The sequence below is a fragment of the Telmatherina bonti genome (assembly GCF_933228915.1).
Source record: "Telmatherina bonti genome assembly, chromosome: 9".
In the NCBI taxonomy this organism is placed as follows: Eukaryota; Metazoa; Chordata; class Actinopteri; order Atheriniformes; family Telmatherinidae; genus Telmatherina; species Telmatherina bonti.
Window position 1 is genome coordinate 4,195,011 of NC_136627.1, and position 14,541 is coordinate 4,209,551.

At 44.2% G+C, this 14,541-nt stretch overlaps 1 protein-coding gene across 1 annotated transcript in view; it reads left to right on the plus strand.

Moving 5' to 3' along the window:
• Nucleotides 1-7,698: 7,698 nt before the first annotated feature.
• The window catches only part of tbx4 (T-box transcription factor 4), a gene marked incomplete at both ends in the record, with an annotated part of 36,288 nt that continues 29,445 nt past the window's right edge, over nucleotides 7,699-14,541 (plus strand). Inside the window, 2 exons of the mRNA XM_079246560.1 lie at nucleotides 7,699-7,842; nucleotides 7,999-8,093. Coding sequence (XP_079102686.1) covers nucleotides 7,699-7,842; nucleotides 7,999-8,093 — 239 coding nt within the window. The remainder of the gene's footprint in view (nucleotides 7,843-7,998; nucleotides 8,094-14,541) is intronic.

Here is a 14,541-nt window from a genome sequence, read left to right on the forward strand (position 1 = left end):
CATAAAGTGGTGTTGAAGAGCTGGGAGGGCTGTCTCCAGCTTCTAAAAAAACACCAGCCTCCGCCATTTTAAATGCAGAAGAAACCAGAGCAGACTGCAGGAAAAATGCAGGGCTGCTCGCCAGGCACCCCCCTCCCCCCAAATTCCCCACCTCCTCCGAGTTGCACGAAAACAGAGTTTTGTTTGGGAGAATAAAGAGCAGAATAAATCCAGCTTCCCCTGAATCTCATCACCTCATCACGTCGGAGTTTAAAACACGCAGCTTCAGATTTCTGGATGAAATGATCTGCAGGTTGTTTTCCAGCAAAAAGCTGACAGAAACCCTGAAACCAGTCTGGTCCCTGAAGCAGCACGCTGACCTGCTTTCCTGCTGGATCATGCAACACGTGCACAGCAGCGAGCTTTCCTACCGTTGCCATGGAGCTGAAGCTGCTTCTCTTTTCATTAAGTATGAATATGTCAGGACTGATTTGGATGTTTAGGGTTGAACATCACGCACCACGTGTTCCCAAAACGAGAAGACGCCTGAAAACACGTTGAGAGAAAAGCTACTCCGACCAAACCTGCTGCTGTGGGTCCGCTTTTAGCAAATGGAAGCCCCATTTTCCGGCTGAAACCTCCTCCTGCCCCCACCACGTGACAGTGGGAGTGTGTGTGGAGGTTCAATTCCCCAGCAACAATCTCAGCTCAATTCTAACTGCTATAAAGAAAAATGTAACTGTGTGGGTTTTTTTGTTGTTGCAGAGAGGGGCAGCAGGACCAAGGACTGTCCCACCCCCCCAGAGGAGACGGAGGGAGCCAGAGGTCTGGACTGCAGGGAGCGGAGCGCTTCAGCAGGTAGGAACTGACTCCAGTTCTAACCAGGAAAATCTCATTTGGTTTGTTTGAGAAGCATTTATGTCACCAGAGAGACTTTTAGTATAAAAATAAGAATTATTTTGATTTAAAAAAAAAAAAAAAATCTTTTCTTCTGTTTTTCCTGAAAGAAAAAGCAGTAAAAACAACAGATTTGCCAGCATGTCCCACAGCCTGCTGGGAACTTTGGCATCGCTCAGTCAGTCCAGGAAATAATGTCTGGGAAACATGGAAGCATATGAGTTTTATATCACACACCGTCTCACCCAGGGGCTGGGGGGGGGGGAGAATAACTGAACTGATTGTCTAATTGGCTCTGACGGAATAAGGGCGTTTTTACTGACAGAAATGCAGCCACAACATGCTGAAAGCTGCTGCAGACTTTCTGTGGCTTCAGCCAAACATGGAGGCTTGTGAAGATCCAGCCAGCAGGAAGATGATGGAAGCACGCGCAGCATCACGAGCCTGGGTGGCATGTTGGGGTGGCATGGCGCGGAGGGTGTGTGGTTAGAGGGAACAACCTGCAGCTACTGAGAGAAAACTCGGAGTTCAGAGTCTGTCAGAAACCAGGCAAAGCTGCGTGCATGTGCACGCGCAGGCGCAACTGAGCGACAAATGGTGTCCACTTGTTGCGCACATGTCACCAAGCAGATATTTTAAGTCAAGCTGGCATCTGATTTATAGACTCACGCTTCATTTAGTGCAAAAATACCCGCAAACAGCGCGTGGCGCGGCGTGGCGTGGCGCGGAGCGGCCTTCTTCCCAGTCTCCACATCTGCTGGGATGGAGCTGAGTTCAGGCCTGCTGACACCAGATTATCCGTTTCCCTTTCAGGTAAGTCCACATTCAGACCGTCCCGTGCCCGTGGGGGGTGACGTGATCCTAATAAACCACGCGGCGGGAAAACTGCGTCATTTCCACCAACAAATCCCCACAAAATAATTAAACCACGGATTAATTTTTACAAATAATAACCGAGTTTGTGTTTTAACATGACGAAGAAAATAAATAAATCAACCGAAGTTTAAGTTGAACTCATTAAAAATAAGATGGAATAAAAACGCATCGAAATATGGAAAATTTACTGGTGGAGCAGACAGACATATAGACATATAGATAGACATATAGACAGACAGACATATAGACATATAGATAGACATATAGACAGACAGACATATAGACATATAGATAGACATATAGACAGACAGACATATAGGCACATTGATAGACATATAGACAGACAGACATATAGACATATAGATAGACATATAGACAGACAGACATATAGACATATAGATAGACATATAGACAGACAGACATATAGGCACATTGATAGACATATAGACAGACAGACATATAGACATATAGATAGACATATAGACAGACAGACATATAGACATATAGATAGACATATAGACAGACAGACATATAGGCACATTGATAGACATATAGACAGACAGACATATAGACACATTGATAGACATATAGACAGACAGACATATAGACACATTGATAGACATATAGACAGACAGACATATAGGCACATTGATAGACATATAGACAGACAGACATATAGGCACATTGATAGACATATAGACAGACATACTTATAGACATATAGATAGATAGACATATAGACAGACATTTAGACATATAGATAGACATATAGACAGACATATAGACATATAGACAGACATATAGATAGACATATAGACAGACATATAGGCAGACATACTTATAGACATATAGACAGACATATAGACATACTTATAGACATATAGACAGACAGACATATAGACATATAAAACATTTGGGTCACAATTACCTCAACCTCATCAGATCAATTTGTTTATGTGCAGTTAAAACAGTTAGTTAGTTAGTTAGTTAGTTAGTTAATTAGTTAGTTAGTTATATCTACTAAACCATCCCTTAATAAAAAGAGTTTGTTACAGAATGAGTATTTCCTCCCCGCAGAGCGTGCGAGGCCTGATGGTGTTTACCTCCAGCTCAGGTGAAAATGAAGACAACTAACCAAGTTAAAGGGGATCAAATGAATTAACTAGCAGGGCTGGTTAGTGATTCGTAAGGTGTGAAAAGTGATGAGAAGAGCCTCATGGCCCTCCCGGTAAACCGGAACACGGGGAGGACAGATCTCTCTCTCTCTCTCCGTTGCTTTCACACATGGAGGAGGCTCGGTGTGTGTGCGCGCGCGTGTGTGTGTGTGATTTTAAGAAAACACTCCAGTGAGTTCCCCCTCAGAGCTCAGAGAGCGTGCACTGCACAGGCGCAGAAGGCAGCCCGACACTGGAGAGGCTGAAAGGCGCTTTGGGGACCGGAACGCACCGACACGCGGAGCCTTCCAGCGGGGAAGGGCCCCTGCTGCAGCCACAGACCCCCGCCGGAGAGCCGGGTCCCTGCAGCCAGGTGCAGCCGCCGTGGGACGGGGAAACACCCGCTGTGTGCAGGCCGAGGGACACGCGCGATGCGCGGGATGGATCTAAGCAGATGATAGGTGACTGCGTGTGAGGTAGGCGCGTGCCCGCCGCTGATTAGCTGAACTGCAAATTGATTATCTGCTGATGATCAGCTTTGGTTGCTTTAGTTAATAGAATGCGAGAAGAAGAGGAACCAATCAGCTGTGAGCATCAGGCTGGATGTGACGTTGTTTGCACGCGCTGTTGTTGTTGTTTATCTGCTGCAAAATAACAACAAAAATGCCACAAATATCTGCTTTAATTCAGTTTATTACGCAGATTTATTATTATTATTATTATTATTATTATTATTATTATTATTATTATTATTATTATTATCTGGGCCAAATTACAGTGATTTTAACATAGTTTTACTAGTATTTAATTTGCACAAATAGTTTCTATTTTTAATTTAACTAATGGAATAAAAGAATATCAGGCGACTAGTTAAATAATAAGATGTAAATAATCTGTAACTGGTTGATTATTAATGCAAAACTTTTACACAAGAAATGAGATGAGGCTTTTTTTTTTTACAGATGTTCAGCTTGAAACTACAGAAACTACCGCACAACAACAACAACAAAAGGTTTTAATGCTTTATTTTATTTTATTTTATTTTAATTTACTTCATTTTATTTTATTTTAATTTACTTCATTTTATTTTATTTTAATTTACTTCATTTTATTTTATTTTATTTTATTTTATTTTAAGAAAACTCATTAATAAAACAAACTGATCAGGTTGATGAAAAATTAAATTATCAAAGACTTTTTTCATCTTTAAATTTCTTTTGTTTTATATATTGGACACACACACACACACACACACACACTGTCGCTCTCTCACACACACACACAGAAATAAAAAACAAGTGAAAGGCCCTCGAGCTGCAGCCATGAAACGGCGTCAGATGAGACTGTATTACACGGTTATCACACATCACACATTTACAGACAACATTTTTTTTGCTCTCATCTCCGGATTTGGACTTTTGTCCATTTAACCTTCGCGCTGCTTTTTCTGCAGGAATCTGGGATTTATTTTAGGTCTGAACAAACCGTGTGGACGGGAAGAAGTCTGTGGATTTACATGAATCAGTCTCTTGAATCTGAATGTTTTTTCATGGTGGAAATGCTCAGATTTACCTGTTGGATTCCTCCACAGAAGCTTTTTATACCACATATTTATTAGTCTGCAAAGACACGTTTCCTCCTTTTCAGGTATTTTCTGTTATTATGAGACCAGGCGTTTTCATCATTTTACACATTTAACCCACAACCTGCCGCTGTTTCACGGTTCCAGCATCCTTCAAGACACACGTTTGGTGTAAACGTGTAATTTTCAGGCTGGATGTCCGCAGCGTCTGAAACAAAACCAGGGTTTAGGCTCACATTTAAACAGGATCAGTGAAAGGCCGGAGGATTCACACTGTAAAAAACGCCTGTTTTTCTCTCAGTCCTTATCTTTATTAGCTTTCAGAAACGTCTCCACCAGTTTACACCAGTTTACACTGGACGCCGCCTCTCCACTTTCATGGCTAAGAGAGGAGCTGCTCTGTGTTTACATCAGCCGTCTGCAGCTCGGAGGAAAAAACACGTAGCAACAGGTTTTCTGCAGACTTCCCAAGCAACATGTTCAGCTTCACAAGAAGGTGATAATGTCAAAGGAGAGTGGCGCTAACTGAGAGTTAATCTGAACGCTAGCGAAGGAAACGCGTCCAGAAAGAGGAATTATAGCTGGAAATGTGTTGGAAGAGGAGGAAGAAGTCCTCTGACAGATAAACATATCTGCAGCGCTGGAGGCGTTCGTATGGGAGGTGAGGAAGCAGCGTGAGACGGTCTGCAGAGATTCTGGAGGTGTGAAGGAAACACACACTTCATGACGGGGGTGCAACCACCTTCCATTTGTACTGGTTAGGGTTTACTGGTTTACTGGTTTAGCTTTGCTCCGCTCCGGCAAACATTTCTAATGTCATGTTATTTTTAACACGAATGTAAAAGAAAATCTGATTTTTTCTTTCTGTCTTTTAATAATATCAGCAGATTTTATGCATTTAAGCATTTTTTCACATCTTCACTGTAAATAAAGAGTTAAAATGTTCAAACTAACCAAGTTATTTTCCACTTTGAGCCCTTTTCCAGAGTTTTTCTTACAAACAACCGGTGGCTGGACGCTCCAATGCAAACAAATGACCCGTTTCCGCGACGACGCAGATTTACTTTTATTACAAACACACGTTGATACACAATAATCACTGCTTTTTTCACATTCAGACTTTTTTCTCTTTAATTTAAAATTAGCTACATTTTCTTTTAGATTTAAAACACTTTAGAAAATAGATTTTTGCAGCAGCAGATATTTCCAGTGAGAGTGAAGGCTTTATATATAATATTTATTAAGACATTATAAATCTGGAACAGTACATGTGAGATCAACACTGTGTCACATCAGGAAACGTCGTTCATCATGAATGAAAAATGAAAAAAAAGGAACGAAATCTTCTGAAATTTTATTGATAAAAAGTAAAATGAGTAATATTTTACAGTGATGACTGGTTCAGTGGTGGGACGTCAGCTCAGGAATAAAAGTTCCTAATGGGTCGAGCAGACGCAGACTGGGGACCAGACTGTTAACCAGACTGTTAACCAGACTGTTAACCAGACTGGGGACCAGACTGGCGACCAGACTGGGAACCAGACTGTTAACCAGACTGGTAACCAGACTGTTAACCAGACTGGGGACCAGACTGGTAACCAGACTGGGAACCAGACTGTTAACCAGACTGGTAACCAGACTGTTAACCAGACTGGGGACCAGACTGGTAACCAGACTGGGAACCAGACTGTTAACCAGACTGGTAACCAGACTGGGGACCAGACTGGTAACCAGACTGGGAACCAGACTGTTAACCAGACTGGTAACCAGACTGGGGACCAGACTGTTAACCAGACTGTTAACCAGACTGTTAACCAGACTGGGGATCAGACTGTTAACCAGACTGGGAACCAGACTGTTAACCAGACTGGGGACCAGACTGGCGACCAGACTGGTAACCAGACTGGGGACCAGACTGTTAACCAGACTGGGGACCAGACTGGCGACCAGACTGGTAACCAGACTGGCGACCAGACTGGGGACCAGACTGGTAACCAGACTGGTAACCAGACTGGTAACCAGACTGGGGACCAGACTGGTAACCAGACTGGGAACCAGACTGTTAACCAGACTGGTAACCAGACTGGGGACCAGACTGTTAACCAGACTGTTAACCAGACTGTTAACCAGACTGGGGATCAGACTGTTAACCAGACTGGGAACCAGACTGTTAACCAGACTGGGGACCAGACTGGCGACCAGACTGGTAACCAGACTGGGGACCAGACTGTTAACCAGACTGGTAACCAGTCTGGGGACCAGACTGTTAACCAGACTGGGGACCAGTCTGGGGACCAGACTGTTAACCAGACTGGTAACCAGACTGGGGGCCAGACTGTTAACCAGACTGGGGACCAGACTGGCGACCAGACTGTTAACCAGACTGTTAACCAGACTGGGGACCAGACTGGCGACCAGACTGGTAACCAGACTGTTAACCAGACTGGGGACCAGACTGGTAACCAGACTGGTAACCAGTCTGGGGACCAGACTGGGAACCAGACTGTTAACCAGACTGTTAACCAGACTGGTAACCAGACTGAGGACCAGACTGGCGACCAGACTGGTAACCAGACTGTTAACCAGACTGGTAACCAGACTGGGAACCAGACTGGCGACCAGACTGGTAACCAGACTGGGGACCAGAAAGTTAACCAGACTGGGGACCAGACTGGTAACCAGACTGGGGACCAGACTGGGGAGCAGACTGGTAACCAGACTGTTAACCAGACTGTTAACCAGACTGGCGACCAGACTGGTAACCAGACTGTTAACCAGACTGGCGACCAGACTGGTAACCAGACTGTTAACCAGACTGGCGACCAGACTGGTAACCAGACTGGGGACCAGACTGGCGACCAGACTGGTAACCAGACTGTTAACCAGACTGTTAACCAGACTGGGGACCAGACTGGTAACCAGACTGGTAACCAGACTGTTAACCAGACTGGCGACCAGACTGGTAACCAGACTGGTAACCAGACTGTTAACCAGACTGGCGACCAGACAGTTAACCAGACTGGCGACCAGACAGTTAACCAGACTGGCGACCAGACTGGGAACCAGACTGGCGACCAGACTGGTAACCAGACTGGTAACCAGACTGGTGACCAGACTGGGGCCAGACTGGTCTGAAAATGGTCACATGATTTCGCCCTCTCTCAGCTCCGTGACGAGACTGACAGCTGAGTATTTCTCTAATCCTGCAGAGATGCTGCAGGAGAAGGCTACAGCGGTGACCGGGGGACATGTGAGCCGGGTCCATGCTGACGGGGAGACGGATCTCCTTCCAGACCAGTCACAGCTTGGTCTGCCCACAGCTCCCACAGCTCCCAGTTCTACTGGGCCTGACCAGGTACTGGTTGTTTAGAGTGCAAGCAGCACCAGAACCAACAGAACTAAAATCCAGCTTTTAATAAACCGTAGAAACTGTTTAAAACTGTTTAAATGGTAAAACTGGAGCGTTTTTATTGTTTAGTGATGATTGTGGTTTTTACACATTTCTCTCCAGAACATCGAGAACATCAAGGTTGTCCTGCATGAGAGGGATCTGTGGAGGCGGTTCCACGAGGCCGGCACCGAGATGATCATTACCAAAGCTGGAAGGTAGGAAAACCGGACCAGAACTTCTCAGTCAGCCTCAGCGCTTATATCCGCTACACCGCTTCACTTGCTTCAACGAATGCTTTCATAGTAGGAAGATGTGTTTCAGCAGGCAGAACGCCACCGATCAGACCTAAACGACCACTTCAAGGTCGACGTTTGGTTTCTGTTCTGTTCAGCTGTGGAGACAAGGCGCGATTATCTAACGGGCATTATGGGGTCCACGCCCACCTGGGGCCCATGTGGGGAAGACATCAGCAGTTTGGACATAAAACAAAATGTACATAAAAGCCAGATAGTTCCACCACAGTGTCCAGTGTGTTGCTACTGGGACCACTGGCTGAGAGATGTTAGAAATGTCGTTTCGCAGCGTATTATTCACGCTTTCCACAATGTTGCTGTGGGGAAGGGGCCCCTGGAGCACTCTGGGCCCAGGGACCTGTAAACTTTTAACTGAACGCAGCAGGAAGTCAGTGTGGAACGTGGGATGAACTGATGTCCCTGAACGCAGCAGGAGGTCAGTGTGGAACGTGGGATGAACTGATGTCCCTGAACGCAGCAGGAGGTCAGTGTGGAACGTGGGATGAACTGATGTCCCTGAACGCAGCAGGAGGTCAGTGTGGAACGTGGGATGAACTGATGTCCCTGAACGCAGCAGGAGGTCAGTGTGGAACGTGGGATGAACTGATGTCCCTGAACGCAGCAGGAAGTCAGTGTGGAACGTGGGATGAACTGATGTCCCTGAACGCAGCAGGAAGTCAGTGTGGAACGTGGGATGAACTGATGTCCCTGAACGCAGCAGGAGGTCAGTGTGGAACGTGGGATGAACTGATGTCCCTGAACGCAGCAGGAGGTCAGTGTGGAACGTGGGATGAACTGATGTCCCTGAACGCAGCAGGAAGTCAGTGTGGAACGTGGGATGAACTGATGTCCCTGAACGCAGCAGGAGGTCAGTGTGGAACGTGGGATGAACTGATGTCCCTGAACGCAGCAGGAGGTCAGTGTGGAACGTGGGATGAACTGATGTCCCTGAACGCAGCAGGAGGTCAGTGTGGAACGTGGGATGAACTGATGTCCCTGAACGCAGCAGGAGGTCAGTGTGGAACGTGGGATGAACTGATGTCCCTGAACGCAGCAGGAAGTCAGTGTGGAACGTGGGATGAACTGATGTCCCTGAACGCAGCAGGAAGTCAGTGTGGAACGTGGGATGAACTGATGTCCCTGAACGCAGCAGGAAGTCAGTGTGGAACGTGGGATGAACTGATGTCCCTGAACGCAGCAGGAAGTCAGTGTGGAACGTGGGATGAACTGATGTCCCTGAACGCAGCAGGAGGTCAGTGTGGAACGTGGGATGAACTGATGTCCCTGAACGCAGCAGGAAGTCAGTGTGGAACGTGGGATGAACTGATGTCCCTGAACGCAGCAGGAAGTCAGTGTGGAACGTGGGATGAACTGATGTCCCTGAACGCAGCAGGAAGTCAGTGTGGAACGTGGGATGAACTGATGTCCCTGAACGCAGCAGGAAGTCAGTGTGGAACGTGGGATGAACTGATGTCCCTGAACGCAGCAGGAGGTCAGTGTGGAACGTGGGATGAACTGATGTCCCTGAACGCAGCAGGAGGTCAGTGTGGAACGTGGGATGAACTGATGTCCCTGAACGCAGCAGGAAGTCAGTGTGGAACGTGCGATGAACTGATGTCCCTGAACGCAGCAGGAAGTCAGTGTGGAACGTGGGATGAACTGATGTCCCTGAACGCAGCAGGAAGTCAGTGTGGAACGTGGGATGAACTGATGTCCCTGAACGCAGCAGGAAGTCAGTGTGGAACGTGGGATGAACTGATGTCCCTGAACGCAGCAGGAGGTCAGTGTGGAACGTGGGATGAACTGATGTCCCTGAACGCAGCAGGAGGTCAGTGTGGAACGTGGGATGAACTGATGTCCCTGAACGCAGCAGGAAGTCAGTGTGTTTTCAGCTTATTTATTTGTTTAAATAAACTCAGAGGAAAACTGCCTTTAACAATAAAGTGAGTTTACTGAAGATGAATTGAACTTTTGTAGAAGTTAAATTAACCGGATAAACATTAGTTTGCTGTAAATTCTGGACAAAAATGTTCATTTCCAGCCTGCAGGAGGATTTCTAGTCCAGTTTGCTTAAAGCACGTGATGACGTGGAGTCCCTGAACGCAGCAGGAGGTCAGTGTGAACATGGAATGAACTGATGTTCCTGAACGCAGCAGGAAGTTGGTCTGGACGTGCTTTTAGCTGAAATAATGTGAGCGCAGACGTCTCTGTGGATAACTGGTTTTAGATCACAGGGAGGAGCAGGAACTGGTGAGAAGTCACATGACGCCCAACATTCATCATAAATCCTTCATCATCATCATCATCATCATACAGTGGCTGGGAAGTGCAAAACAAATTAAAATTTTAAAAAAACATTTCAAAATTCAAAACAAAAATTACATTTTAAAAACCAATTGCCAATATAAAAAAAAACAAATTTCAATTTCAAAAACATAAAAACGTAAAAGTTTAAATTAATAGAAAAAAATTTCATTAAAAAAACAAACAAAACAAGTTTAAATTGAGAAAAAAATTAAATAAAAGAAAAAACGTTTTAGGAAACAAATATACATTTTGAAAAACAAATCTACATATAAAAAAACATTTTTACATTTTTAGGAAACAAATATACATTTTAGAAAAAAAATAAAATTAAGAAAACAAATTCCTATTTGAGGAAACAGATTTATATTTCAGGAAAGACTTTTTAAAGCGTTGAGACAATTTACTGCAACTGGCAGAACACTTTTACAAATCCTGAAAGAAATGAAGAAAAGGCAGATTTACGTGGAAAGGAAGGGACTTAAACACTGGAAGTCGTACAGTAGCGACATCATTTCGTTGTAGAGAACAAGATTGTGTCGTCTGCTCATGTGAGGGAAGTTGGTAGTGTAGTGTTTAATCACAGGACTACTGTACAGCTGTTCAGGGGTTTAATTTCTGCTTTTCCATTTTGACAAATCATGCCAGATTGTTGTGCTTCTTCTTCTTCTTCCTGTCACAAATAAAGTTTCAGCTAAATGACTTTAATCATTTTTCATATTTGCATTTCTGGTTTGTGAAACTTTTATTATATTTGTGATGTTTGAGTCCAGGTTGGAAGAGTAAGTTAAGTGTTTTATTCAGGACTTAGTCCAATGTGCTCCACATGCCAAAAACATCAGAAAATGAGCCTAATTTGCATTTTGACAAAACAAATTAGGGACATTTTATAACGTTTTTGGCATAAAGGTGTAAATTGCCGTTGGTTGGTTCCATAAAAAGGGGAAAAGATTCTACTCTACTCTATTCTACATTCATTTAGTCATTTATTTGTTTCCTAAAAATGTAAAAATGTTTTTGAAAATATAAATTTGTTTTTTTAAATTGTATATTTGTTTCCTAAAAAGGGAATTTTTTTTTTAATCAAAATTAGTTTTTTTTTTATTTAAACTTGATTTTCAAATTAAATTTTTTAAATTGTGATTTGGTTTTCAAAATGTGATTTTGTTTTTGAAATTTGAAATTTGTTTTTAGAAATTTAGAAATTTTAATTTGTTTTGTACTTCCCAGCCACCCAGCCATCATCATCATCATCATCATTATTCCAAAAGCTAAACTGTATCTTACGTCTAGAACAAGGATCCCCAACCCTGGTCCTCGAGGACCGGAGTCCTGCAGGTTTTCCAAGTGTTCCTGCTGCAACGCACCTGATTCCTGCTCAGACAAGCTCTACACACACTGATTTGAACCAAGTGCGTTGCAGCAGGCACACTTGGAAAACCTGCAGGACGCCGGTCCTCGAGGACCAGGGTTGGGGATCCCTGGTGTAGAACATGTCGTTGAGACACTGAAACCCTGCTGCAAGGTGGATTGTTGCTGATGTGAGGTTAATGTGGAGACCAGAACATGTTTCTGGTTTGGTCCCAGCAGGAGATCTGGAGCGGATCATCACGGCTTTTTAACTTTTTATCCCTGCAGAAAAACTTTTTATTATTCATCATGAGAGGAAGAAGGAAAAGGAAAGTAAATGAGAGTTAGATTCTAATTTTTTGCTGAAATCTTTTAAAACATTTTAGTTTAATTTGAATTAATGATCAGCTACATAAATAAAATGAGGAAAAAGTTCCTTTAAAAAGTACTTTGTGATTTCATCACTGAGCTTCCAAAGTAAAAGTTTCATACAACGAAAAACCTCATTTTTCATGTGCTCATCTTCATGTGTTCAGCTAAAGTACATTAGTCTTACGCAAACTTCATAAGACTTATTTAATATGATCAACTAATTTAATTTAATTTAATTTAATTTAATTTAATTTAATTTAATTTAATTTAATTTAATTTAATTTAATCACTGTGGGGCGTGTGGACTAAAAGAGAAATGGCTTCCTACTTATTCCTCTGTATGTTTACAGAAATTATACAATTATTTCCCACAATAATAATGATGATATAAGAAATTTGATCATTAATACCAGACTTCAGACACTCCAGCTTTACCCTGAGTGACGTTATTCTCACTGAAGTGTCGCATGTTTCAGTCGTTTTCGGTCACATATTAAAAGTTTATCCTGCAAAAGAACAAAAAACCAAAAACAAATCAGAATTTCTGAATATAAAACTGCAGAGAACGGGACTTGGAAAGGTCCGCAGAGAACTTTATCGCTCCTCAGCCGGGAATATTAACGTGGCAGAGTCCCTGCTGCATATCTGAAACCACAACTGGCTGCTTGGCCTGCTGGAGTTAATGCGTCCTGCGGATTATGCCGTGACGTCTCTGGACATTAACCAGAGGACGCTCACATCGACCTCTGCCTCTCATTCCTCATCAGATGTTGTTTTTCTTCTTCCAGTGAAAGAAAAAATGAAAACGGCAAAGGTCACCACATTTTTTCCTTAATGCTTCATAACCATAAGAGATGGGCTTTCCCTTGTCCAGCTGATAAAGTGGCTTCTGAATCCTTAAAGCCCTCTGAAGGGCGGTGTGGTGGTGGAGCTGTGCTGGGAAACCTGTCTGCAGACAGGCGCTGAAAGGGAGAAAAGCCGGATTCATCCTGCAGGGTATCGGCTCTGAAAGGGAAAAGGATATCAGCAGCAGACTGTGTCACACAGACAGGGAAGTCCTGCCTCTTTATTCCGTCTGAAGAGGCAAAAAAACAAGAAGAGAAAATGTAAAAGAAGCAGTGACTGTGTGTGACAGGAGACCCCACAACCAGCCCAGTCCTCTCCCAGGCAGCCCAGTGGAGGATTGTTACGGCGTAATCCTCCCTCTTCCCCATACCCAGCGCCTCACTCGGCCTCTTTGTACACAGCCCGTCAAGACAGCCGCAGCGGCAGGTTGATAAGAGGAATCAGACGCCCGCCGCCGGCCTCCGTCTGCAAGCTGCAGCGCTTCATCATCCATCCCCCACCCTCAGCACTTCGTTTGATCTGCCACTGGCCCTGCAGATTCCCAGAGTGGGGTGGATCAGGAGAGGACCTACACATGTGGGATTGTTTGGAGGAACAGCTGGCTGGGCACAGAAACACACACAGCCTGACACTGATATCAGACACACACTCGCCAGCCGCCATTTCTCATGCTCACCAAATGTATACGGAGTGGGAGTACGAGTGTGACGTGTGTTTAACGCTGGTTGTTTACATCTTTCCTCTCATGTGTCTGAGACTGGACCGCAGAGAGGTAATTCTCGTCCACTAGAGACACCGTCTCATTTTACTGGCAGTAAGCGCACTTCGGTGTGTGCAGACGACGTAGAAGACTTCGTTGTCTTTGCAGTCTGTGGACTTGGAGGTATGCAGACCCTGAATGGAGACACAACTATGTATCGGAATAAACACAGACAACAGAGCTGTCTGAGACCATGTCCACATGTGTCCGGGCATTTTTAAAAACCAAATATCTTCCCCCCTCCAGCCAGTAAAAAAGAATAAGTCCACACAACGTCGTTTTTCAATAACAAATCCATCCACACCTGTCTGCATAACCACGTTGTGAAGCACATTCATCAGCATATCACACCTTTTGGTGGCAGTAGCGCCTTAAATCCCATCCAATCAGAATAACCTTCCATGTTACGATGTTACGTCCTCAAAACAGGAAGCATGCCTCTAACGTCATCTGGTTAGGTGGTGGAAAATAAATGTCCTTAATGTCGTCCTTAGCTGTTGGTTTATGTACAGCGGTATCTGAGCTTGTATTAACAACAAACACCAGCGCCTGGACAACAGATAACGGCATCAGAGTTTTGACCACGCTGGTGTAAATGTGTCCAGTAAGCTGTGTGCCGACGCTTTTATTTTGAAAAGGTCAGACCGGAAGTCTGCGCCGTGTTGTTGGTGAAAGTTTGACGGTGCTAATTAATAATAAAAGACGGCAGCTGTGCCAGTTCTGCAGAACTTCTTCGTG